This window comes from Balaenoptera acutorostrata, chromosome 2, assembly GCF_949987535.1.
Source record: "Balaenoptera acutorostrata chromosome 2, mBalAcu1.1, whole genome shotgun sequence".
Classification (NCBI taxonomy): Eukaryota; Metazoa; Chordata; class Mammalia; order Artiodactyla; family Balaenopteridae; genus Balaenoptera; species Balaenoptera acutorostrata.
The window spans coordinates 12,629,451-12,656,139 of NC_080065.1; the positions used below are offsets into that span (position 1 = coordinate 12,629,451).

At 41.4% G+C, this 26,689-nt stretch overlaps 1 protein-coding gene across 4 annotated transcripts in view; it reads right to left on the reverse strand.

Moving 5' to 3' along the window:
- CTNND2 (catenin delta 2) overlaps positions 1–26,689 on the reverse strand; it is a 953,172-nt gene that overhangs the window by 253,501 nt on the left and 672,982 nt on the right. For all 4 annotated transcript variants that reach the window (XM_057541331.1, XM_057541330.1, XM_057541332.1 and 1 more), the window contains one exon: positions 7,975–8,107. In XM_057541331.1, coding sequence (XP_057397314.1) covers positions 7,975–8,107 — 133 coding nt within the window. The remainder of the gene's footprint in view (positions 1–7,974; positions 8,108–26,689) is intronic.

Consider the following 26,689-nt stretch of genomic DNA (forward strand, 5'->3'; position numbering starts at 1 on the left):
TTCTCTTCTCTGAAGGTAACCTGCCAAGCCTACGTGACCCAGCCCTGGACACTCACCGCTCTGCTCTCATCTTCAGCCCTCCTCCCCTCACTTACCAGTTTCCAGACACACTCCTTGTTAGTCAGGGTTATGGGTTGAATTGTGTCTCCCAAAGATACACTGAAATCCTAACCCCAGCTACCTATGAAAGTGAGCTTATTTAAAAACAGGGTCGGGGCTTCCCTGGTGGCGCAGTGGTTGAGAATCTGCCTGCCAATGCAGGGGACACAGGTTCGAGCCCTGGTCTGGGAAGATCCCACATGCCGCGGAGCAGCTGGGTCCGTGAGCCACAATTACTGAGCCTGCGCGTCTGGAGCCTGTGCTCCGCAACAAGAGAGACCGCGATAGTGAGAGGCCCACGCATCGCGATGAAGAGTGGCCCCCACTTGCCACAACTAGAGAAAGCCCTCACACAGAAACGAAGACCCAACACAGCCAAAAATAAATAAATAAATAATAATTTAAAAAAAAAGAAAAATGAAAAAAATAAAAATAAAAAAAATAAAAACAGGGTCTGCGCAGATGTAATCAAATTAACATCAGGTCATTAGAGTGGGCCCTAATCCAATATGACTGGTGTCCTTATAAGAGGAGAAGAGACGCAGACGGAGACACACAGAGAGGAGAAGGTCATGGGATGTTGGAGGCGGTAATCGTAGTGATGCATGGAGAAGCTGAGGAACAGCCAGGACTGAGGGCCACACCAGAAGCCAGGAAGAGGCCGAGGAAGCATTCATTCTACCAGAGCCTCCGAGGGACCCTGGCCCTGCTCATACCTTGATCTTGGACTTCCGGCTCCAGAACTCTGGAGAATCAATTTCTGTTGTTTTAGGCCCTCCTCAAAGTGTGGTACTTTGTTCCGGCAGCCCTAGGGGACCAACACACTCCTGGAATACACACAGCCCAGGCTGCCTCGGGCTGCTTTGTGCCTGGGGCACTTCTCCTCAGAGACTAAGTCTGTGCTTCCCTCTCACTGCTTCCGGGCTCTGCTCAAACGCTGTTCCTCAGAGATGACTTTCCTGACCATCTTACACGAAATAGCAGTTGATTCCTGCTGCCCTCCATCACCCTCTGCCTTCATTTCCCTGCTACGTTTTCTTTATGGTCAGCACCACCATCTGACATGTGATAGACCTACATCTTTATTTGTTTACTGTTGCCTCGCCCCATTCATCTGGGTCTAGTTCCTTCACTGCTGTACCGCCAGGGCCAAGAACAGAGCCTGGGACTGTATGGCTAATCAATGAATATCTGTTGAATGAATATACTCATGAGTTCCACTTTCACATACTATCAGTGTATTACTCATTGGGACCTGTTTGCTTGTTCTTTTATGCTGGCATGTGCAAAGGGTCCTTTGATTCTAACTTCCCAGAGGCAGTGGCTGAATCTATTTGTTTCGACAGTGGCTCAGCACAGGGGCACACACAGTGCATGCTTTCAATGTGTACTAGAGCCCATAACGGATTTCAAAATGTGACTCATGAACAATACAAGTAAAGCAGATACATATAGACATTCTGTCTATAACACTATGAGATTGTCAGGAAGAGAGTTCCTTAATTTATATTTTCTACATATACTAACAATAACCCACATGTCTTAACCCACTTACTCTGACTGGCAGTCTATGTGCATTTTCTCCGCAGCGATGCAGATTCATTTTGCGGTCTGGGAGATGAAAACTCAGAGAGGTAAAGAAACTTGCCCGAGATCACAGAGCTAGAAAGTAGGAGAGCAGCCAGGGTTCAAAGGCAGGCAGCCCGGCTCCAGGGCCCGTGCTGTCAGCTCAGTGGTGTGCTGTCTCCTGATATCTAGTAACTCATAGAGGCTCTTTTTTAAAAACTGTGAAACAATTTATGATAAAGGAAAGAGAAGAAATGATTCAAAACTAATCAACTGAAAAGATGGATAGCACCTTCTCTTGAATTCTGTGAGGTAGAAAGAACAGAGAATAAAATAGAAATTACGAAGCACTTTAAGTGTAGTAGATAGGAACAAGTCTGAATTTTCTTTTTTAACATATGAAATGCTCTAAATCAGTTTGAGTAGAATAAAATTTATGGGAGAGGGGGACAGTATGCATATTTTTATACAGAGAAGTCAATTTCCATGTTCTAGTTAACAGCACTAAAGAAAATAATGCTACTGGGAAAAAATGAGTATAAATGGTACAAATATATGGAAACTATATAGACATGATCTCATACACACACACACACACGCGCGCACACACACACACACACACACACACGCTCTCCAAAGGACTGATACCCTTAAGTCTAACCCTTATTCCATCAAGTTTAAGTGAGTGTGACTTCGGCTATATTTTCTGGCAACTTCTAATTTAGAATCCAGTGTACTCATCACTGTAGGAAGTGGGAATTTTTCTCTGACTCCACAAGGCTAGGTTTTAAGCATTTTGCAAACAGTCTCACAGGATGGGGATTTGCTTTTCCATGGAGCTTATTTGCACAAGGTGTTATATTGCCCTGTTTACATGTTGTTCCTCCAGGGGGCTGTGGATCCCTTAAAGGTAGGATCTATGTTATTAATATTTGATTCTCCTACTAACCCAGAACAGGCTGTCAATAAACTCTTCTTTCCACTAGAACTGGAAATTCCATTTCTTTAAAAACAAGAAATGTTTTATTGGAGTTAGGATGATGATAATTGGGAAGAGTTTCACTGGGAGTTAGCAAAATAAAATCAGTGTTGGTTTCTTAGAGAAATTGTTCTTATCTTCAGATTGCATACGTTTACTGTCTAAGATCTTCAAATACTTGGGTTACACATTTGATGGCTGAAGACAATTTTTCATGTACAAAGAGGCCATCAGGCCAAAATCTAAATTAAATCAGTGGTGGTCACCAGCCATTCATCCGTTACAGAGACATGGATATAAGTCCTTCTCACGTGTAACATCATACGATAAAGTCTGAGTTTTTACAAAGGCACTCTATTGAAGTGAATGGTCTTATGTTTAAAAAATACATTTTAAAATTATTAAAATTTTTAGATTTAATTGTATTAAACTTTTATTAAATTTAATTTATTAATTTATAATGAAATAAAGTATTCAAACATTTAAAAATAATCCCTTCTTGTCACATAAAAAATGTGCAAATACCTTTTTATCTCTAGACAACATACTGCTTTGAATGCCACCATGTAGCACACCCATGGATACACATGCCCTTGTCTGTGTATGCCTGCCCGGTGTGAACTGGGGGTGCCCACCTGCCTACTCTATTTATGCATGAGAAGAAATGGGGGAAAACACAGGAGGGAGGAGCGTAACTAAATCCAAATCATTATAACCCATGAGAGGCACTTAGTTTTATCCCTAAATCAATGGGATGTCCTTAATGTTCTTAACTGATGAAGGCTCCCAGAAAGAATGAAAAAAGGATTTTTGAAAAACCATTAAAAAATTATCAACATTTAGGCACCTCCTAAAAGATGCCTATAGTACATACACATGAGCAGGTTTTCATGTCTAAAAACTACCTAGATTATCTAAAGCTCATTTTATGATGACATTCCCAACAATTTAGGAGGCAGCGTGGATGGCAGACATAGTTCAAATATTACTGACAACCATCCACGCCAATCACACCTCTGCTCTTTAAAGCTGGGGGACCCGCCTACATCTTAGCTACTCGTCAGCCCACGGAAATGAGCTGCACCAGATAAGCTGTGGTGTGTTTGCTACAATGCCTGGATCTTCTGCTTCCACTGTCTCCTTCCCCCCTCCTCTTTCGTTTTTCCTCACCTGCTTTTCTTCTGATCTTATCTCAGTCAGACTTTGAACTCTTGTTTGCATGACACCCTCCTATCCCAATTTTTAGACACTTGCTGGTCTTCAAAGCATTTCCTAACTGAATGTTGTGCCCCGGGTCAGGGCACCCAGTGGATTGCAGACTCTCCCATAGTCACTGGTGGTTGCTGAACTAACCACACCCATCCTTCTCCCCTCATTTCCACCTCCCTGCTGGGAGGGAACCAGAAGAATGCCTCAAATCCAAGTTCACTAGACCAATAGGAAAAGTTAGGGACAGGGTTTTTCTGTCTGCTGATTTATGGAAGTGAATTCTCAACTTTGTACCTATGAGATCCGGCATCATTTTGAACAAAACTGAATTTCTTGGCTTCATTCTGTGAAAACTGTACAAAGCACTGTAATAAAGAATGAGAAAGCCATGATTTATGACCCTCCACATACAGGAGATTTAATTCTGCCTTTTGCTCAGCGGCCTATCCATTGTGTGGACAAAGTCAATACCAATAATGAAATGTAGACGGAAGGGCTAAATCAATTCAATAAAACGCAATAGAAAGACTAGAAGACTGAGTAAATCTGGAAAGTATTTGGACAATAGGTAATTACAAAAATCAATGCCCATATATGAAGAGATGACAGGCAGCCATCTGTCACAAAGGGAGAACCATTAATGATGGTTTGGGCTTGAGTTAGAATGAGAGAACAAAATAGGTCTGTGCAAAATCCCTACACATCTGTATATCTGTGTGTGTGTGTGCGCACGTATACACAAGCACACACTTGGGCTCCCAGTGTGACTGAAGGAGAGACGAAGAGAAACTCCAGATGGCTCACTCTGCATTTTATGTACGCCTCCTACATTTGCCCGGTTCCTTTCGCTCACTTTTACTAACTTTGATCTCATTTTGTCAACACGACATCAGGCTGTGCCCTACATACCTTTTCCTTCCTTGTCATCCCAGCCTCCCAGGTACCCGGGGGACATTATCATGAGGTCCTGTCTGCGTCCGAAGCCTCTGGGAGGTGGAGGAGAGGAATGAATTCCACATGAACCACAGCTCTAAGGACCAGCTGTCGGGAGAGGTGATACAGGCAACCTTGGGGCACCCACAGCAAAATTAAAAAACGATCACACATACACCCAGACATATACATACACACATAAAATAGTAACTTAAGTGTCTTAACTGTGTTCCTGGCCAAAAAAGAATATGAATAAATGAGCACGTCACCACTTAGCAGTTTGCATCCATTAAGTCATTTAGTCCCTACAGAGATTCTACAGGGGGGGTACCAGCATCTCTGTTTTAAAGATGAGTCGACAATCAGTTTGTTCAAGGAGACACAGCTGGTGAGTAGGGAAGCGGTGTGGGAAGATGTATCTCTCGGACACTGATGTGTGTGCTGGTCACCCCTTCCCTCACACCACCTTTTGTCTCCCACAGGGCACGGGGACGCTTCTGATGCGGCCATACACAAGTCCATAGTCAGTCAGCTGTTGGGCGCCATTGCTAAGGAGAGGCTTCAAGGCCAGTCATGGGTCATGCAGACAGAGGCAGCGAATTTGAACTTGCCCAGTCATGGCATCTGACTGCGTTGTTTCATGTTTGGCCTCTGACAGCTCTTTCTCTTCTGCCCACAGCTGAGCAAGCTGATAACAAAGCTCTCATGCCTCTTCCTTTGGCACCAGTAGGAGGTTCAAGCCATGCAAGTCCCTGTCTGCACGTATGAACCCCACCCTGGTACAGCCCATAACCACCGCCAAATCCCTGAGCCGTTCTTCTTTCCTGTGCTCTCCAGCCAAGTTCAGCCCCGTATGGGAGCCGCCCTGCTCACCCTCATAAGCCTCATTATGTGAGTGACACACCTTTTCACACCCTCGTGGGGTGTGTGCAGTGTCCTCAGTCTTGACATCAGAACCAAATTTGGGGGCGGAGTCCTGCTGTTGAGGGGTAGGCACGCCACTTCTGAATCAACTTTATGCCAGTCATGGGATGAAACACTTTCATGGTCTTTCGAGAAACCCTCAAAGGCATAATCTTCCAAAAATGATGGTATGTTACCCCTTAATCAGAAATCTATCCTTCATTTTGAAGGGCTATTTTGTTTTTTACTAAAGGCAGAGAATGATTACAATAATTACTATTTGGGACAGGAGCCGCATAACTTTATTCTTAGATCATTTTAAGAGTATTTTTTGACACTTTAAGGTTATCTTAGATGAACAATAATTTCTTTTATCCCAGCCTTGGCACTACTGATATTTGGGTCTGGATAATTCCTCATTATGGAGGCTGCCCTGTGTATTATAGAATGTTCTGCAGCATCCTTCGTAACCGAGCAGGACCCTATGGGGCCTTCCCAGGACAGACCCTCTGTGTTGTCCACCTGTCTCTTGTCTGCAGAAAAACTTTAGCCAAAGAATAAACTTAATCAGAGAACTGAGAAAATGCAGAAAGAAAGGGAAACAGTCAAGCAAGACAAAGTAATAATAGTTTAGCCATTAAACAAAGTCGAAGACCTTTAGTTCCTCCCCAAGGGCTATAGATAATATTCTGAGCCATATTCTTTGAGTTGATTTGTAGATACTGAAACACCCACCTGGCGGAAGAAGTTAACTACATGATGCCCAGACTGAAGCCGTAACATAAGCTGCTCCATCTTGCACAATTCCAAGAACTGGCCTCAAGGAAATGGGAACGAGCCGACCCTGGAACTGAAGACTAACTGTACTTAAAATAATCAAGATGACCCTGATCAGACCATGGCATGACCAATTTCGAGATGACCGTCAGAGTTGACTGTGCTGTTCTGCAGGTAGCCACGTCTGCCACCTGTACACCCCCGAAACCCCCCTTTAAAAGCTCTTGCCCCCTGATCAGCAGTTGGTAGTTGCTTCTTGGACACAGGTCCACCTTCTCCCCAGGTTGCCGGCCTCCTGCATAAAGCAAGCTTTCCTTTCCTACCAACACTTGTCTCTCAAGTATCAGCTTTTGAGCGGTGAGAAACTGAACCTGAGTTGGGTTAAAACCCTGACCGCTACCCACTAGATGCTGAAGCCTCCACCACAACCTTCTTCAGTTCTAACGACCAAAGATACCTCCTGATGTTGTCAAGTGTCCCTCGGGAGGCAAAATCACACCTTTGAGAACCACTGCCTTATATTCATTCCATAAAGAAATATGACTGTTCTAGTAAGAACGAGCATGGGTCAAGCCCTCCGTAGTCACGGGGGAAGAGAGACAGGAAAGAAAAAAGATGAAAATCTGCTAGGCTATATACATCTCAATGCAAGCCAGCAAAATCTATAATAAATTGCAATTATATCTTCAAATCTCTTCTTTCCACTCTTAAACTAATTTAGACTCATCCTCAAAATTGCTTACATGTTATGGAGATGACTCTTTGTAGCTTATAAAATCTCTTCTAAAAATTTGATTACTCAGCTGCTCATATGCAAACGCTTTGTCCCTCGTCTAAAAAATCAGAGTTAGCTGTGCTGACCACTGTGATTTTCCAGAAATATCACACACCACAATTTATGCACTTTAAAGTATTCCAGAAACTTAGAGCACGTTAACAATTGTTTACATGCTGGACACAGATAGTAGTCTCTTTAACAGAACACATGTATCTGTATGATATCCACTGGCATCTTCGTAAATGGCTCAGAATGCTTGGTTATAACACAAAGCTGGTTTATTGCCTAAAGTTCCCACCTACCAATGAGTTTTCCAGAAAGGACAGAGGATACCATATATTGATGTGGGAATCTTGCTGTAATTTGACGAGACAACAAAGATGCTTTGTATTTCTTTAGGATTTAGGAGCAAAGATGACTCCAGAGATGGAATTGGGAAGAAAAAGGCAAATCACACCAAAAGTATAGCGTTTCATAATCTTATCTCTGTGATACTAGCATATATCCTTGGTCCTCTATTCCTTCAGTATTCAAATATAAAAAAGAAGAATGTATACATAGGCATGCCAAATACTTAGATGAAAAGTGCTATGCTTCAGTCATAAATGTGGATCTAAGTTTTGATAACGTAACTTTAAGTTTCACGTTCCTTTCTCTTTCAACATTACTCTGAACACCTAAGAGGTGATGAATCTGACACCAGTCATTTGCGATTCCAAGTAGTGCTTACCTCGGCTTTAATTTTATTGTCTCCAAAGCAGAGGTGTTGTAAATAGGCTGCAGCATTAGACTGGACCGAAGGAAACTGATGTTGCAACATCTGAATCACTTCAGGCAGTTCCGGGTCTCTCCATCCAAATTCTCTGAACAAAAGGAAGGCAGGAGAACATGAGAGGGAAATCCTGCAATACTGTTAACCTATGGTTAACTCACTTATGTAACGCCTATGAGAGTTTACACAGGAATATTTCACAACTGATTGTTCTGGTTTCCTTACCCATGCACCAACTTAAAAAAGGATTTGAAAAGATTTCCTTGAGTAAATGGTTTGTAAGTATATACATGTGCACATATACATATATAATCTTAAATGTATCAACTGAAGTTACATGTTTATGAAGATTGAAAAAAATGACTTAAAATGGCACATGATTTTATTAATATAGACATGTTTCATTTAGGCTTCAGTAGATAATTTATAAGATCACATTTATTTTCTAATATGTTATTTCAACAGTCTTGTTCAGGTACAGCATTTAGTTAAATTATCAGACAAGAGAAAATATAACTGGATGGGTCCAATCTAAAATGTCACAATAGCAGTTAATGCCATCTTTGTTATATTTATAATTATTATTGTTATTATCATAATGTAACAATTTTCTAGGGATAAAAGTATTGTAACAAGAAGCCTTTATAGGGCTTCCCTGGTGGCACAGTGGTTAACAATCTGCCTGCCAATGCAGGGGACACGGGTTTGAGCCCTGGTCTGGGAAGATCCCACATGCCGCGGAGCAACTAAGCCCGTGAGCCACAACTACTGAGCCCACGTGTTACAACTACTGAGGCTGTGAGCCACAACTACTGAGCCTGCGCTCTAGAGTCCACGAGACACAACTACTGAAGCCCGTGTGCCTAGAGCCCGTGCTCCGCAACAAGAGAAGCCACCGCAATGAGAAGCCCATGCACCGCAACGAAGAGTAGCCCCTGCTCGCCACAACTAGAGAAGGTCCATGCACAGCAACGAAGACCCAACACAGCCAAAAATAAAATAAATTAAAAACAAATAAATACATCTGTAAAAAAAAAAACAAAGAAGTCTTTATAAAAGGAAATTATTTATTTAAAGAGTTAGGTTTATTCAAACAATGTTAATAAATCTTATGCATGGTGCATTCTTTTCCTGTATCCTCCTGTTTACATCTGAGCTACTCCAAGAAGCTGGTTGTTTATTTAACTTTAAGAAATATGCTCCAGGATACTTAAATCCATTCTAAAACACAAGGTTAACTGTACCATTATGCAAATGAATATTCTTTCGTGAAATCGATCAGCTCAACCAGTTAGAGCATGGAGCTAACAGGGCCGGATGTATGGGTTGCATTCTTGTATCAGGGAGCCAATTTTTAACAGAGACATGAAAAAGCAACCTCTGAGACCACAGATAAAAACCTGACCCCACGAGCCACGAAAGGGTACTATTTCTCCGAAGGCCAGGCTGGAAGAGAGACAGCTTTGCAGCAATCACTCGACTCCTGGAAAAACAACTCAAAAGCATACATCCTATTGATGCCAGGTCAGTGTTGTCATCTCAGAAGAGGAGGCATGAAAAATGGGACAGAGACGGAGCAGACAAAGGTTAAAAGTTTCCTCATAGATTCTAACCTGTTCTCTTTATCTTTTCTTTATCACGACTGGTAGAGGTTGTCAAGCAAACCGTGAAGCATGTTGGTGCTTCCTTACAGCTACTGAAGACAATATGGAATAGGATTCCTTTTGAATTGGCTCAGTTTTTATGGGAAAGATAAGGCATTCGATTTGATGTGCAGTAAGTACCTAATAAATTTACCTAAAATCTTAGGCAGACACCCGTTTTCAAAAGGGCATATGGTACAGGAGCACCTTTGCCACAAAACATACTTAAGGGATTGCTGATAATGGACAAACTATCGGATTTTTTTTTTGGCTAGGTGATCACAGTAGAAAAAAATTATGGATGAAAACACAGGAAGCCTGTTTCTCTTTTTAATTTCATTTCCTTCCGTTGCATGATTCTAAACCACCTCAATGTGCAACATCCAGAAAGCACAGTCTTTTTTCTTATAATAGCAGCCTCTTAAAATTATATCCTTTGTTCAAGGTAAATAAAAATCTACAGAACACCTGTAAATTAAAATCAGAAGTGTCATGTAAAGACACTGGATGGCTAAGATGAATTCAGGTAAGCCCGTGCTATTGGAAAATGATTAGTAAAGAATTCATTTCAGCCTATTTTATTAACAAGATGGGAATTGCTCTATTAGGCTTATATGGCATAGATCAAGAACGTCTTTGAACAAGAGCTCTGGAGGAACAGTCTTAGGGGCTCTGCACACATGCAAACACATGGCCTTGCTTGTGTCGATGCATGCATGCACAGATGCACACATGAGAGTGCATGCGCGCATGCACATGTGCACACACAGACACACACACACACAGAGCCCAAAATCAATAGAAGGAGGAAAATTCCAAAGAGTCATCCAAGCCTCTTTTTCTAGAAAAGCTTTGTGTTACCTAGATGAGATTCTGTTTGGATTTTGTGCTGCCCATGTGCTTCTAGGGAAGAGCTAGAGGAAATAAAATGTCTGTCTTATTTGGGCCAGAATTCAGTACAAGGCATGGATTCTTCACATGAGGTCTTTTTTTTTTTTTTTTCAACTGAAGTATAGTTGATTTACAGTGTTGTTAGTTTCACATGTACAGCAAAGTGATTCAGATATATATGTGTATATGTGTGTGTGTGTATTCTTTTTCAGGTTCTTTTCCCGTATAGTTATTACAAAACATTGGTATAGTTCCCTGTGCCGTACCGTAGGTCCTTGTTGGTTATCCTTCCCACGAGGTCTTAATCGTTAAGGACAAAGAGTGCTCACAAGACACAAAAAGCTCTGGAAAAGACCAAACCAGCAGAAGAACAGCACGAGGGAAGATATGGGGCCATAAGAGGGGCTGACAGATTTGGGAAAGGTGTGCATTCAGCCGGGCTGGCTGTGGGACAGGAGGCCACGGGGGTGGGGGCTGCCTGGGAATTGCGGGGCGGGTGGTGGAGATGAAGCTGGAAAGCAAGGTTAGCATGAGATCACGAAGAGCCTTTCACTCAGATACAAAAAAGTCTGGGCCTCGTCTGTGGTCAGTACTGTGACAAAGAAATCTAAGGACATTTAGATATGCTTAGGCTTATAGAACAGACAAAAAAATAATCTTAAGTAATACTGCGAGTACAAACCAAAAGTCGGTTGCCAAGGTTCCCTGTTCACATGCTTTCACGCTTCCTTAACTAGCCTTATGTAGTTTCCTTTCATTTCACGCAGGAGGAAATTTACACTTAGAGATGTTCAGGAACTGAAGTGGCGGGGCGGAAATAAAACTCTAGCTTTCTGCTCTCACATAGATAAATGTAACCGTCTAACAATGATGCCTGCTGTAATCACTGTCTTGAAGTAGTGTCTAAAATAGAAATACTGTCTAAAACAGTGATTTTTTTAAGACAATGTCTAAAAAATAAACACATTTAAACCCGTGTCCCTAGGGGACATCTGACGATGCCGGAAGACAGTTTCGGTTGTCACCACTGGAAGATGTTACCGGCATCCAGGAAGCACAGGCCAGGGATGCTGTTCAACATCCTACAACGCAGATACGGTCCCCTGCGACAAAGAATCGTCCGTCCCGAAGTATCATTAGAGCCAGGACTGAGATACCCCGGTCTAAACGTGGACTGCATTCGATCATTTTTGTTGAGTCAGCATGTTATGAATCTTTTACTCCGTGATTACTGTAGTAGAGCTGGCACAGGATTTGGCATCAGGATAATTAGGAAAGAGTTCAGAACTTGAGCATCTGGCTTTCTCCCTTCTAGACTATAAATACAGGAGAGTCCCTTAGTGCCTGCTGGTCTTGGTTTCCATGGATCAAATACAGAGAATAATACCATCTATTTCATGGGACTTCTTTTTAAAAGACACCATAAAATAATCTATATGAAGGTGAAAGTGCTTGGCAAACTATTAGAAGCTAGATATATACTACTAATTGTTACTCTGAGACTGTTATAAGGGTTATATATATATATATCTGTGTATTTTTAAAATTTTTATCATACCCATTTAATTTAAAAAAAAATAACCTTTTACTGTTGTGTATTCATTTGGACATTAGACTTATTTGAAGGAATATAAGTGTAAGAAGAGACACTACTGTAGCCCGTAGTAAAAACTGTGCATTAAAATGTGCCATTTTGAAATGATTTTTCCCCCGTCTCCCTTCAGAGGCAGAGTCCTAGGAAGGGCAAAGTTTTTTGGATACAGCCAGAGTTGGTTCAGATCCTGTTCCTCTGTGAGCGTTCCTCCTGTCTGTGTCTTGTTTGCTGCTGAATCTCCACTGGCTGGCATGCGAGGTCTGCTCTGAGTAAATGTCCATGGAGTCCATCCGTTATACTGAGATAATGATTTCTACCTTAGAGTATTGTTGGGATGATTAGAAGTAATATATAGGAACCCCCTTAGAGCAATGTCTGGCACACAGTGTGGGCCCTCAAGAAATGTCAGGTATTGTATATAACTGGATGAAGAAGAGAAGAATGAAAAATAAGAACCATCTACAATTTTCTACAGAAGCCCAGCTCCTAACTCTCATTTGTTCCTGGGCTTCACTGGAGAAATGTTCATGGAACTGGAGAATATGCAAATGTAACCTTTTCTCCATTAAAACTTGTCACACAGACCGACAATATTGTGACTAAACCGTCACTCTTATAAGGACTCTCTGAGTTGTTAAAATTACAAGGCGCTTAGCACAGAGCTAAATAGCAAACAGTTTGAAATTTGCTACTGTGTTAGGCTGCCGCTGAAACAGAGCTGATGTACTGTCACAACATTTTTATCAAGTTGACTTCCGTGTCGAAAAGAGCCCCAGGACAATCAGAGTCTTCAGAAATTCCAACTGTGATTTTTCAGCAAAGCTTTATGTCGGAGGGACAGAGTTCACTGACTGCAAGGTCAATAAGCTACATTGGTAGCTGTAGGGACTGTAGGGACATTATTTAAGGGTATGAAAATCTCAACCATTTATAATCTTTTGAACTCCAGCTAAAAGTTTTAAAGACCATATTGCTTTAACTTTTCCATCCAGAGCCAATGAGATGGGGTGTCTTGTTTTTTGATTTGGTCTTGTTGAAATGACGGGGTTAACGGGATGCAGAGACAGTGGTCACAAGAATAAGTTAGGTGGAAAGATTTTTTTTTTTTCTTAAAATGGAGATGTTTTCATGCTTGTTGACAGATAAGAACTTATCCAATGATAAACACATGGATGCACGAATGTCTTAATTCTCATCGCTGAATAGTCTGTCGCCAAAACAAAAAGCTGCCCTTTATATGGTTAATCACATTTAAAAAACACATCTTTGCTTTGTTTTTAGAGGATCACTCTGTCGGTGGTTGCAAGGATGTATGCATCTGTCAAAACTCATAAACTACAGGCCTGAAATGGCATGTCTATCGTCTAATAATTATACCTTGATAACGCTGGGTCTACAGAGGGGATCCCTCTGGCTGTGGGGTTAAGAACAGACTGTAGGAGGCAGGATGGATGCCAAAGAGATGCCCAGTGAATCCTTCCCGGAAGCCCCCTCTCCTTCTCCCATCTGCTGGTCCACATTAACTGGCGACCCCTGTTGCCTTACGTCTCAGGCCCAGCCTGGAGCCAGTGGGGTGGACGGGTTAGGCTAGGACCCCCTCTTGGGGACTGACGTCTATTACTTCAGAATAAGCAGGAGCAGTTTCAACTAGCAGGTTTTCTACTGGGCTGGACTGCAGAGAGACAAACAGTAAAATAATGGGGAAATCGGTTATTTCTGAACTATTACGGATACTGGGCACCTTAAGTAAATCTTAGCCCAGCAATAGGCTTTTAGGGGTTGAGAGGTGAAAATAATGTAAAACTGTTCAGGCAAAATTTATGCCATTATTTACCATTTTTAATCACATGTATTTTAAGTACCAGTGAATTTCTGCTTCTATTGAAGACTTCTAAAAGTGCATTAGATTACAAAGAATATTATCAGTTTTATTGTAATACTTATTCAGTAACAATTGAGTTTTAAATACTATTTATTTATTCATTAATGCAACTAGACTTTTTCAATAAAAATATGCCCCACAATAAAAAATTAACTTCATACCTGCAAGCATTTAGTTGCCCTGGAAATTCTAAAAGGGTGTGCTTAGGGATAACAGCCCAAGGGAAAAGAATGACAAATTAGTACCCATAAACTTCTCCTTGTAAGCCATAATGACTTTATGGAAAATGTTTATATTCTACGACTACGTACCCATTTTAAAATTAACAATCCATTATGCTTAGGAAAATCACCTGGTCCTGTGTACCTTCAGTGGCAACAAGAGGGAAGGGATTTGATGCCCAAGATCCTGGTTAGGAGTATATCATTCATGTTTTTTTAAGCAAGTTTTTACCTTGTCAGTATCAGGAGATGATGAGGATTCTACCTCAGGATTAGAATAAGAATTTGAGAAAAGGCCACAAAGGCCTGGATCATCCTCAAAAGGTTTTACTATACTATATATATACGTGTGTGTGTATTAAAGAGGACTTAATGTTAAATAATATCAAATAATGGACTAGAAATGTACTGTGTATAAATCATAGAATGCAGCACACTTATGAATCAGGTAACTGTATCATCTGACAATTCTCTGTGAAACAATTAAAACGGTGCTTTTAATGATTCTGTTGATGAAAACTTCTGAACTTCTGACAGAAGTCACATTGTATTGGGAGATATATTCTAAATGCAGGGACACCATCTCTTAAGATTCCATGGGAGGCTCCACGTTTCTGGACGTGAGAACGTGTCCCATGGCACTTGTCATGGTGTCTTTACAATGCAAGCTGTGAGCGCATACTTCAGGGCCGATTGCTAAACAGAGTCCGGTCTGGGCGATAGCAATTACTTTACCATATCCATTGTTGATTTTAGTCCTGCAAATATCTGAAGCATGTTTCACACATACAAGTACCTCTTTGTCACCTTATTTTAGTTCTCCAAAGGATGACGACTTAATTTATTTCAGATAACACTGAACAGAGATACCTCCTTTAAATAAAATCTTAGTAAAATCTTAATTTCTAACAAAATTTGGTCTTAGAAGAGGTACCAAGTGAGAAAGTTCATTGAAGATATTCTTTAAAATGAGGTAACCAATTGTCTGAAAATAGCACCCATGCATTGTCTCCTTCCAGAAGTATTTGATAGGGCTTTTAATGAATTAGGACTAGTCCTAGGTCCTGGGGATCCGAATATTGAGCCCTGACTACAAACCACTTATAGTTTAGTGGAGAAGACAGACTATAAATAGGTAATGATCATACACTGAGTAAGAGACATTATTCAGAAAATGCAAGAGCTGCATTTAAAGCCCTTGTAGGTGACCTCTCTCCTTCAGGAAGGTGCTGGATTCAAATCAGTCTAAACGATAACAGAAATAGGAATTGAAAGCAGCTCTTTTGCCCCTTTCCTGTTTGCCCATTTCTGTTCCCCTCTAAGCTTAAAAGAACCTAATTATAGGAATGAGATCCCTAAACAACTGAAACTAACTCCTGACTTATGCTCTCCTGAAAGTACACCGTGTCTTGTCTAACCTGTTGATTCCTCTCCTAGATAAAAAGTAAGACTAGCTTTCTACCCCCAGTAGCCCCCCTAAGCAATCCTGCAGGTAGATCACGTGGGCAAGATAACATCTGAAGAAACAGTCAGCCGGTCTGCACACAATGGAAAATGACACAGAACCCAACCTCCTGCCCCTCCATTTTGCCTTTAAAAACTGCCATGGCTGAGCAGAATCACCGGAGTTGGTCTCTGGACACGAGCCCACCTTCTCCCCAGATTGCCGGCTTTTCTGATTAAAGAACCTTTCCCTTCTACTGACACTTGCCTCTCGAGTTATTGGCTTATGAGCGGTGAGTGGCCAAACCTGAGTTCAGTTACATTATTACTAACATTTATAAACAACTATACCATCATGAGTAGCCATAATGATGGCTTATAATTTCCAAAACTTTCACATATGTATTTTTGTTTGATTTTCTTTACATTTTGGAGTGGGAAGGGACCTTAGCTAGCATTTCCTGTGCTTATTGTGGAGACAGGGAAATTCAGGTCAGACAGTTCAGTGACTTGACCAAGGGCACAGATGAGTCTGTGAATGGAACCTAGTGCCCAACTGTCAAGATTCAAAGCTCAATCAAAGTGACCTTTGCCCAAGCTAACTCATCCATCAGTCTGTGCTGCAATGCACTCAGCCTCTAGTTCCAAACATTCCAGTCTCTGGATTGTAGCAGTCAGTAATGTGGGAGCATTATTATCTAGAAGAAAAAGCATGTTATCTAAGAAGGAAGAGAGCGCTAATTCTTATGGTTTTGTGGATAATTTCCTGATGGACATGGGGTCATGTGGTGTAAGGGGGTGGTATTCAGGAAGAGTAAACTTCAAAAACCAAGTTGCTACCATGTTGATGCCATCCAGCCAAGACCATCAGGACCACACATGCCCACGGCTTATTGCTTCCATGAAAGAACCTACATCACGGGACTGTGGGGCATTTCAGTAAGATGGTGTTAGAATATACTTCCAGGATTTGGGCTTCGTGCTTTGGGCAGATTCAAGGGAGCAGGACTTTGTTCTGGATTGGTTGCTGCCAGGATGAGGGGGAAATTCTGTGACTGAGTATCTTAAAGATTCTTATCGAGAAGAAGGAAGAACTGAGCAAGGCTCAAACCACGACTGGTGAAGAAACAGCAGTCATTCAAATGATCCAGGAAAGGTGGTTGTTTTCATCAGTTCTGTGGTTCAGACAATGTTCATGTTTTGTCTGTGTTCAGACATGATTATAAGGGGGCCTTGATTTTGTCTGGAACCATCATTGTGGATCATCAGAGTGGCCTCATGAGATGTTTATATTCTGTGAAATTGTTGATGCTCAAGAGAAGAACACCAAGGCCTCACTGTGGATGCCTGACCAGCTCTTCTCTTTCTTGGCCACGAGGCCTGGGCTGCCCAGTGAGGAGAACCAGGGGGTCACAGAAAGGGAAGGGAAGGTGCTAAAGACAAACGTCCTTTTCTGACCCTGGCTGCCTCCGCAGAGGTGTCACTCTGGGGCTTAAATGGTGTTGTTAAGCTCTGTCAACATGATACCAAAACTACGAGTGACAAGAAAAGAGAGGAAACCAGTGGCTCTGTCTCCGTGAAGCCACACTCCAACTCTTTTTGTATCGCTGACTGGTTATTCTGCAATCTTATAGACAGCAAGTCTGACACTTGGGTATAAAATCCTGATGAATGACTACACGTATCATGTCTCTTAGCATTTTTTGTTGTTGTTACCTGAAGAAATGCATTAGGAATGGAAGGAAAGATTTTGGGAGTCGTTGTTTAACTGCTAAAATAGCGAAAAGAAAAACAACCCAAACTATCGACATTCAGTTAGGTCTGTTGTTACTAGTGTCCATATCAAAAATACGCCTATCTGGGTCTATTACTTCACTTTGCTCTTAAAGGGATTCTAAAGAAGCTGTGAATACTCTGGGTAAACTCTTAATGTTAGGAAAAAAAAAAAAGAATACAGTGTTCAAGTGGCCATTCATAATTATTTCTCATGACTAGACATTAGGGGCAAAGGAATTCCAACCATAGATATTTCCTTTCATCATATTTCACAGTACTTTTGCTACAAAACTATTAATTTACCTCCATTTCTGGTGTCTGGATGTTTCCAAATATAGAATACAGAGGATATAATCACCTTTTATTTTGAATAAAATAACCAACACTGGCTATTTATTAGTAGGTCTTACAGATGATGGGTGAAAGGGGTAGGGACCGGCCAGCTGTATACTGTTATACTGAAAGATTCCATACATGTGCAACTGAATACATTAAAGCTTCTTTTTAAAGTGCCATAGTAAAAAAAAAAAAAAAAAAAAAAAGTAAGAAGAAAGTATTTCTTTCAAGATGATAGTGTTCAATAACCTTTAATTTCTACACATTGATGAAGTCTTAGACTAGGCTTTTATTACCTCTGTGTCCACCTAACTCTCAGTGGAATGGCTGTGATTAATTTGAAAATTAATTGAAAACTGCAATGAGTTTAAAGACATTGTTATCGCTGCCACAGACTCTTACAACTTAAACCGAGGTAGATGGGTGGACAGGGCTGATGGAATAGTTTTGATTACAGAAAAAAAAGAGCAAATAGCAGATAAATATAGTTTCCTTTGTGCAGATAATAAAAGCATACAATGTTTCTTTTACATTTTTCCACTAATAAACAATTATGGTTTCTTCATCAAGCATTTCTTTATTCACTAGAAAAACATTGTTTTAAGTTCAGCAGCAAACTGAAGCCACAAGGAAACAAATAATTTGGTTCTTGAAGAAAACTAATTTAATATTTAATTGTATAAACTCAATTTTTGAATCAAATACTTTTTGTTTGTGAGAAGTGACTGAACACAATAAATGGGCAGAGCTTGACTTTGTATCATTTCAGAGGCTCCCAAACCTCATAGATCACAGGGCCCTTTGTGTCTGTTAGTTTTTCACATGGTGCCCCCCCCCCCCTGCAAAAGAGATGCCTGACCATTTCATTTGTTAAGGAGTCAGGTCGGGGTGTGGAGGCGAAGACACATTAGGAGTTTGGGATTAACATACACACACGACTATATGTAAAATAGATAACCAACAAGGACCTGCTGTAGAGCACAGGGAACTCTGCTCAATACTCTGTAATAACCATATAAGGGAAAAGAATCTGAAAAAGAATAGATACATATATATATTTATGTAGAACTGAATCACTTTGCTGTGTACCTGAAACTAACCCAACATTGTAAATTAACTATACTTCAATTAAAAAAAAAAAAGGAGTCAAGTCGAAACAACTTAAGAATTGTCTCTGTCCTGACGAGCTAGTGCCTTCTGGGCTGCACACTTCTCAAACCTTGACATCAAACATTGCCATCTTGGGTTCCTCTCGTATCAATGTTCACAAGGCATTTGTTTTTTTTTTTTTAATTAATTTATTCTTTTATTTTTATTTCTTTTTATTGGAGTATAATTGCTTTACAATGCTGTGTTAGTTTCTGCTGTACAGTGAAGTGAGTCAGCTATATCTATACATATACCCCCTCCCTCTGGGACCTCCCTCCCCCCCCTCATTCCACCCAGCATTTGCTTTTTATGACAGAAACCTCTGGAAATCCAGGTCTGCAAAGTTATGACATCATCCAACGTGGTACAACTGAATTGTTTTTATTGAAATATCACTGATTTACAATGTTATCTTAATTTCTGCCATACAGCAAAGTGATTCAGTTTTTTTCTTCTTTATATCCTTTCTACCAGTAGGTGTTACCTTTTCTTTTTAAAATATTTATTTATGCCTGTGACGGGTCTTAGTTGCATCATGCGGGCTCTCTAGCTGCGGTGTGCGGGCTTGGTTGCCCCACGGCCTGTGGGATCTTAGCTCCCCGACCAGGGATTGAACCCACGTCCCCTGCATTGGAAGGCAGATTCTTTACTGCTGGACCACGAGGGAAGTCTGGGTACAACTGAATTTTGAAACTGAACTAACTCAAGCTCATGCTTCACTTGGCGTCTGACAGGTGCTGTGTTTCCCTCAAAAACTTAAAGGATCCTGAGGAGCCCCTGTGATTTTGCTGTGTCGCCCTGGGGCTCCTTGGAACACAGCTTGGGAACAGCAGTAAATGAATGGTCCTTCCAATAGCTCTGACCTAAACCTAAATAAGGAATTTTAGCATAATAAAGAATTATTGGGGAAGGGGAACTTTCTACTGTAAGTTTAAATATAGAATGTCAAGTGACGCAGAATATAAGTTTAATGAACAAAAACACCTGTCATCTGGGAAAATATTCTTACTCATTTGTAACAACTTCTCCTTTTGTAAATGTTTTTAAATGTATTATTTTATGACTTTTAAAGGCCTGAATCAGCATTCCTTAATGATTCTTCAAGTATTTAAAGGATGCTTACAACAGAATTTGGGGAGGTACCAACATTTAAAATTGTCTTCACTCTCTTTCTTTTTCTTCTCTTTAGCAAGAAAGAGTATAGTAAATGGACTCATGAAAAATGTTCACAACAAAAATTCCACTTTAGTGCCAGCGGCATTACTGTAAACACTTATTGTATCCAACACGTTCTTTACTGTCTCGAATTGCCGTTAAAGTTTTCATTCGTGCGCTTGATTTTGAGGGACCCCCTGCATACACACTTCTTGCCCTTGCTCCAGGGTCTCTGTTGGGCCCTATGGACTTAGATTGCCAGATAAGAAATCACAGAAGGGATGAGAGAGCCACGGAAAGCAAATGGGGTCAGCGATGTGAAAACTCTGCTCTCAGGTGAATGTAACAGGTACTCTTTCTAGATTTGACGGCACTGGAATGATCACAGATTGTACAGAGAAAATATTTATCCACTACCTCTAGAGACCGTTATAGATTTAATAATCAGAGAGAATATCTCCTTACACAACATGACTTGACATTAAGCACTGACATGACTGTCCTTCGCACAAACAGAAGTCAGCACAGTTAAGAGCTCACGTTTATTGAGCCCCTCCTGCGTGCTCGGAGCTGTTCTGGACACCTTACCTACTTCATACCCACTGCAGTCCCATCAGGGCAGTGCCATTAATATCCTGATTTTATAGATGTAGCAACTGTGGCACAGAGGGCTTTAACGACTTGCCTGAAGTCCCAGAGACAGTCGAGTGACGGGGCCAGAATTAAAATTCAGAGAGATTCAGTTCAGAGCCCACACTCTTAACCAGGATGCTACACTGTCTAACCAAACAGTTTTCATTACTATTTCTACAAACCACTGGAAGTTAGAATGCGTATCTATCCCTTAAAAATTTCATTAGGAGAAAACAGAATTCATCTAAATCAGGACTAACACCATGTCTATTATGTATTTTCCAACGGCAATTGATTTCTCTCTTTAAATCACAAATTGTATCATTTTAAAATTATCAATAACACACGCAAAGACATGTTATATCACTGACTTTTACACAGCGGCAACATTATTTTTAAGCAAACATGTCTGTTATGCTTCCTCTATTTACAATTTCAGGCAATACTGTAAGTATCCCAGGTCCCAGAGTCAAGTGATGGAACAGAGAATGAGAGGTCTTACTGGAGAAAAAGCAATAACGTTTTCCAGATATAATACATTTTCCTAATTTCTATTCTTCTATTAACCTTAGTGTTCTCCCCTTTTTGTCTTCCATAAGGGATTTTCCTATGCCAATCAAAATCTGCTGGTTGGGATTAAATCCAGATATGTTCTTTAAAAAAGGTCTGATATAAACTAGTTCTCTTTCTTTACCCTCAGTATATTCATTTATTTATATTTATTTACCTGATGTGATATATTACCTTGTCCCCAAACTATTTACTATTTTCTATTAAAATCCACTATGGGGCTTCCCTGGTGGCGCAGTGGTTGAGAGTCTGCCTGCCAATGCAGGGGACACGGGTTCGAGCCCCGGTCTGGGAAGATCCCACATGCCGCGGAGCAACTAGGCCCTGAGCCACAACTACTGAGCCTGCGCGTCTGGAGCCTGTGCTCCGCAACAAGAGAGGCCGCGATAATGAGAGGCCCGCGCACCGCCATGAAGAGTGGCCCCCGCTCGCCGCAACTAGAGAAAGCCCTCGTGCAGAAACGAAGACCCAACACAGCCATAAATAAGTAAATAAATAAATAAATAAATAAATAAATAAATAAATAAATAAATAGCATTCCCTTTAAAAAAAAAAAAATCCACTAAGAGGACCAGCTAAAAGCTTTTCATTGCGTGGATATTCAGAATATGATGACTGTCTAAATCTAATAAGCTAAAATCTTGACTAGATCTTTTAAATTTACATGAATCACCCCAGTTTTAATCTATCTGACTTAGCAGAGTGATAGGCCTTTGTAGTTGCTAAATATATGTTAGTAGTCAATTGAGTTTTCTTCCCAAGGACTCTGTAAGGTAGGGTCTATGATTATCTTTACTTTATAGATGAGGAGACCGAGGTCAGAGAGTTTAAGTGATTTGCCCAAAGTTGGTAGAAGGAAGCCCCAAGAGTCACCTTGGGTTTCCATAAGTCCATACCATATGCTCACTGCATGAAGCTGAACCCATCCCATTCGTGGCTGTGGTTCTCAGGGATGGTTAAGGAAGCCGGACTTTGGGCACAAAGGAGTAATTTATTCACAGGTGGTGCAAAGAATACTGTTCCTATTTTGCAAGATAAAGTTAAACACACTCAAGTTTTTTGGTGCTCTGTAGGGAGTGCCTGACTTCCATCTGAATAAGTAACAGAGGTGCAGGCTGTGCTCAGAGGCAAGATCTCAAAGAAAGCTTTCTTCCACTGGGTCACAGGAGATGCACATTTCCTCAAGTTATGAGAGCACTGAGATTCATTCTACCGGGGATGTAAAAATGAAAAAGCAGAAGATTTGGTCTAGATTTTTCTGTTTTTAAAATCCAAATAGAAGGTGTAAGAGCTATGAAATATTTCTCGGAGTTAACAGAAGCAAGTATCACCCTCCTTCGCAGATTTGAAAATACTTATGGTTGACTAAAATGTTATGTTCAGTTTGATAGTCCAGACATCAGCTGTAAAAGGCACTACTTTAGGTGAAAAACACTGACAAGTCAGCTGAGTATCTTCATTGCTCAGAGTAGTGCCAAGTGGTTTGGGTGGTTGTTTTAATTTAAGATCTGTATTCTGGATGATGCCAGAACTCAAAGTTTAGGGATCCGTTTTAAACACCTTCCCTTCATCCCCTATTATGTATGTGTCATCGATGAGTGCTTGTAACTGTGCCTTGGCCTATTTAGGTTGAGTCTCTGAAATACTTGAGACTGTAAGTTACTGCCTATTGTGTGATTTAGAGGCTGGAATCAGTAATGTAGGGGAGGGGATGGAAAAAAACTAAACCTTATTTACGGAAAACATGGGCCTTTCCAGCTGCAGCCGAGACTCCCAGGTCTGGGCTCCTTCCTGCTACGGTCTGGCATCTAGCTCTCTCAGAACACCCTTCCCAGACAGCAGACTTTGCATCTGCTGGTTTTACACACAACCCAACCAGAACTTCAGGCAGGCAAGTGTATGACAAAGAAGCATCTTTGGATCCTAGCTAGCTCTTTTTCTGTTCATGTAGCAGCTGGGGAGATAGCAACTATTTTCGGGAAAAGACTCCTAGAACTAAAATCACCATAATATTATAACATAGAGAAGAAGTCAACCTTGTCTCATTTTCTCTGAAGTGTAAACTCCGTAAGCTGCCATGAGCATGACGGTTACCCAATCGAGAAGGATGCTGATGAAGGGCTAGGCAGGCACCATTATCCCATAAGAACACGAATATTTACAAGGGACTCTTTCTTCTTTAACAGTTGGGAAGAAAATATTACTGCAAATAAAGGAGTGGTTATTAAGTTCCTCCTTCTCTCTCAACTCGCAGTATCCAATCAAACACGAGAACTGTAAATTCAATTTCCACAGCAGTCCCATTGCTGGAGCCGTGGCCCACGGCCTCATTACCCCTTGCTTTGAAAACTGTGACGTTTCCTAATGGGCTCCCTCACTCCAGGCTGGAACCCCCAGTTTATCCTGCACACTACCACTGCTGTGTTCTAGAAGCTTTAGAAGCTGTAATGCTTCTAAAGGCAAACCCGAACGTCTCACAGACCTTCTAGAAACCCTCCACTTGCATTCCATCACTCACAGGACTTTGTTCCAGAAAAATCCCCATACACCGGCCCCTGCTTCCTCCCACTGCTGTACTGTTTGTAGTTCCCTACTCAGGCCTGGCAGCGTCACTTATTCCACTGCTGACTTGGCTCATTTCCAATTTGCCTGGCAAATGCTATTCTGCACCAGCATTAGCACCTGTAAAAGCCCTTTTCTGATGACAAAGAAGTTGATAATATCTATAGCGATATTGGTATGTTAGCCTAGATACTTAAACTATCACCTGTGGGTCACACCACTATGGAGAAAATGGTATCTAGTTCCTGACACTATGGAAATTTCTCTGGCTTCTCTTGTGGCAAGCCAACAGAGTTTGTAGCACTTGTCACCCTGAAATTTTACACTTATCTGTGTAACTGGTTAATGATGGTTTTCTTCACTAGCGAAGTAAACTCCAGCGAGCAGGGGTGATGGGTTTTTTGAACTCATTACAACGCTCCTAGTGTACATAGGCACACTGGCTTATGTTTAGTAGGTACTCAGTGAACAAATGAAATTATTCCAAGGTAGAAACATCTCAAGGACAAACAGTAACAACGAAAGAAAGCATATAAATGCAAATATCATTTAAGTGCTAACTTAATAGTTACCTGCTCCCTTGCTTGCCATACCTCCCTGACCCCATTCCTTCATTCTTCACTATTTACCGAGTGTCAAGGAGACACAGCAAATAATGTAAGATCACGGGGCCGCCAGGAGATTCCGTCTGGGAGGCTGAGGACTGAGGGAAGGGGGAGAAGACACACGACTAAGGCAGGGCTGCTCATCCTCCGCACTATGGACTTTTGGGGTTGGAAAATTCTGGGTTAGGGAAGCGAGGGGCTTCTTTGTATTGTAAGATGGTTTTGCAACATCCCTGGCTTCGACCAACTAGATGCCAGTACAGGTGTCCCCTTACACCACTTTGCTTTTAGGAAAGACCTACATTAGTATCTGTGTTTGCTAACCGAAAGAAATCCGGAAAGGGTCTCCCCTTTTACAAAAAAAACAAAAGGCAAAAAGTGAAAATTGCTTCTTCGCTTTACACCATTTCGGCTTATGAAAGGTTTCCTAGGAACACTTTACGTCATGATAGTGGGGGAAATGTGCAGTACCTCCCTCCAGCTGTGACAACCCCAAATGTCCCCAGGTATTGCCCAATATCCTGGGGAGTGGGGTTGCAGAAGCGCCCCCTGTTGAGAACCACTGGTGTAAGGAAGATTTCTGATGCCACCGGAAACTCATCGGCTCTGTCCTATGACGTAGGTCTCCGCCAACTCCTTTCCTGCTGATGAAGTTGCCGAAAGACAGAGCAGGCTTCCTGTATGGGATTTCAGGGAGTTCTGGTCTAGATTGTGGGTCTGAAGGAAAGAGTAGGGGGAAGGTGTACAGTAAATACCTCTTTTACCTTCGGTTCAGGCACCTGAGTGAATGAATAGGCGTCTGCCCTGCGTGAGGCGCAGAGGACCACATGGCAGGTGGCAGGTGGAGAGGGGACGTTCCAGGACTTCGACAGCCACCCTGGCGGCAGACTGATGGCCGCCCGGCCTTCTGCAGCACGGCCTGCCTTCTCAGAGCTCGATACAACCATGGGCTGAAGGGATGACTATTTTATGCTGGCTCCCCACAGGCCGCTCTGCAGTCTGTGCATATATTTGCAAGAAAAGGTACCTGGGTGCCCCGGTACTAAATAACTCTCCTCATGCCTTTTAACCTCATCCTCGTTCTCCTGTTACCCTGCCAGATCCTCCTCCATCAAGGACTAGAGCTGGGGTAGCATTTTCAGTCGTTACACTCCCGGGGTGAATAAAGCTCTGCAACTGATCTGGTGTCTCAGTCAAACTGAGATCTCACTGAAAGTCAGATCCTTTCAGCCCCGCTTCCATGAGCACCGTGATGGCAGGAAGCCCGCCTGGTACCTCAGGCTTAATGGATTTCCTGTAACAAAACCCCAGACATCAGAGCAGCACAAAACCCTTCCCACCAGGGATCCCGTCATATGTTGCCTTGTAACAAGGACCACAGGCAAGGCAGGCAACAGACATATGGGCCAGAGGGGCTGGAAAGCTGGTAAAGCTGAAAGCATTTGGAGGGGCTGGCTCTGGACCCTGCTCTCCTTAACTTTATCCCCCTGGAAACATAGTGGCTTCCATCTGGTTACCTCAAACCCTTTCAAACATTAACTTGTCAACACTGTAAAATAAGCGTATGCTCAGGCACCAACTTGGCAGGCGAATGATTCAAGGGCACACAGAAAAATCTTAAAGAAGCTGAAAAAGATTTCCACGTTTTAATTCTTCCTCTAAGTCAAGAGCATCTGGTCATCACTTCATCCTTATTAAAATGAAATCACCCAATCTTGGTAAGTTTCACTTTTTGGCTACTCTTCATTTTTGCACAAAAAAAGGTTTTTTAAATTTTAATTGAAGAGGTTACACAAAACACTAAGTAATTTTTTCATTTTTGGAATGAAAGAAGGTCATTGTATCTGAGATAAAGGAAATAAAAGAAAGGAAACAATCTTCACCATGATCAAGAGAAAAAGCAGTCATGCTTCTGAAGTTTGGGAAATTCAAAAAAAAAAAATAAACTCCCAAGAATTTTAGGTCATTTAAAACAGTATTCCTATTTTTAGATTTCATAAGGTTTTAACCAAGGTGCACTGAAACAGAAAAGGTCTGTACATTCTCCATAATCTTTTATTTACTCTTTACTTCTGATTTCCCTCTGCATACAAAAGACCAGCCAATTAGAAGATTCTCGTGTCCTTCTCCTGTTTTTCATTTATCTCCACTACCTTAACCGCTGTTTCTTCATAGATACTGTGAAGGTTAGTTTTATACATCAACTTGGCTAG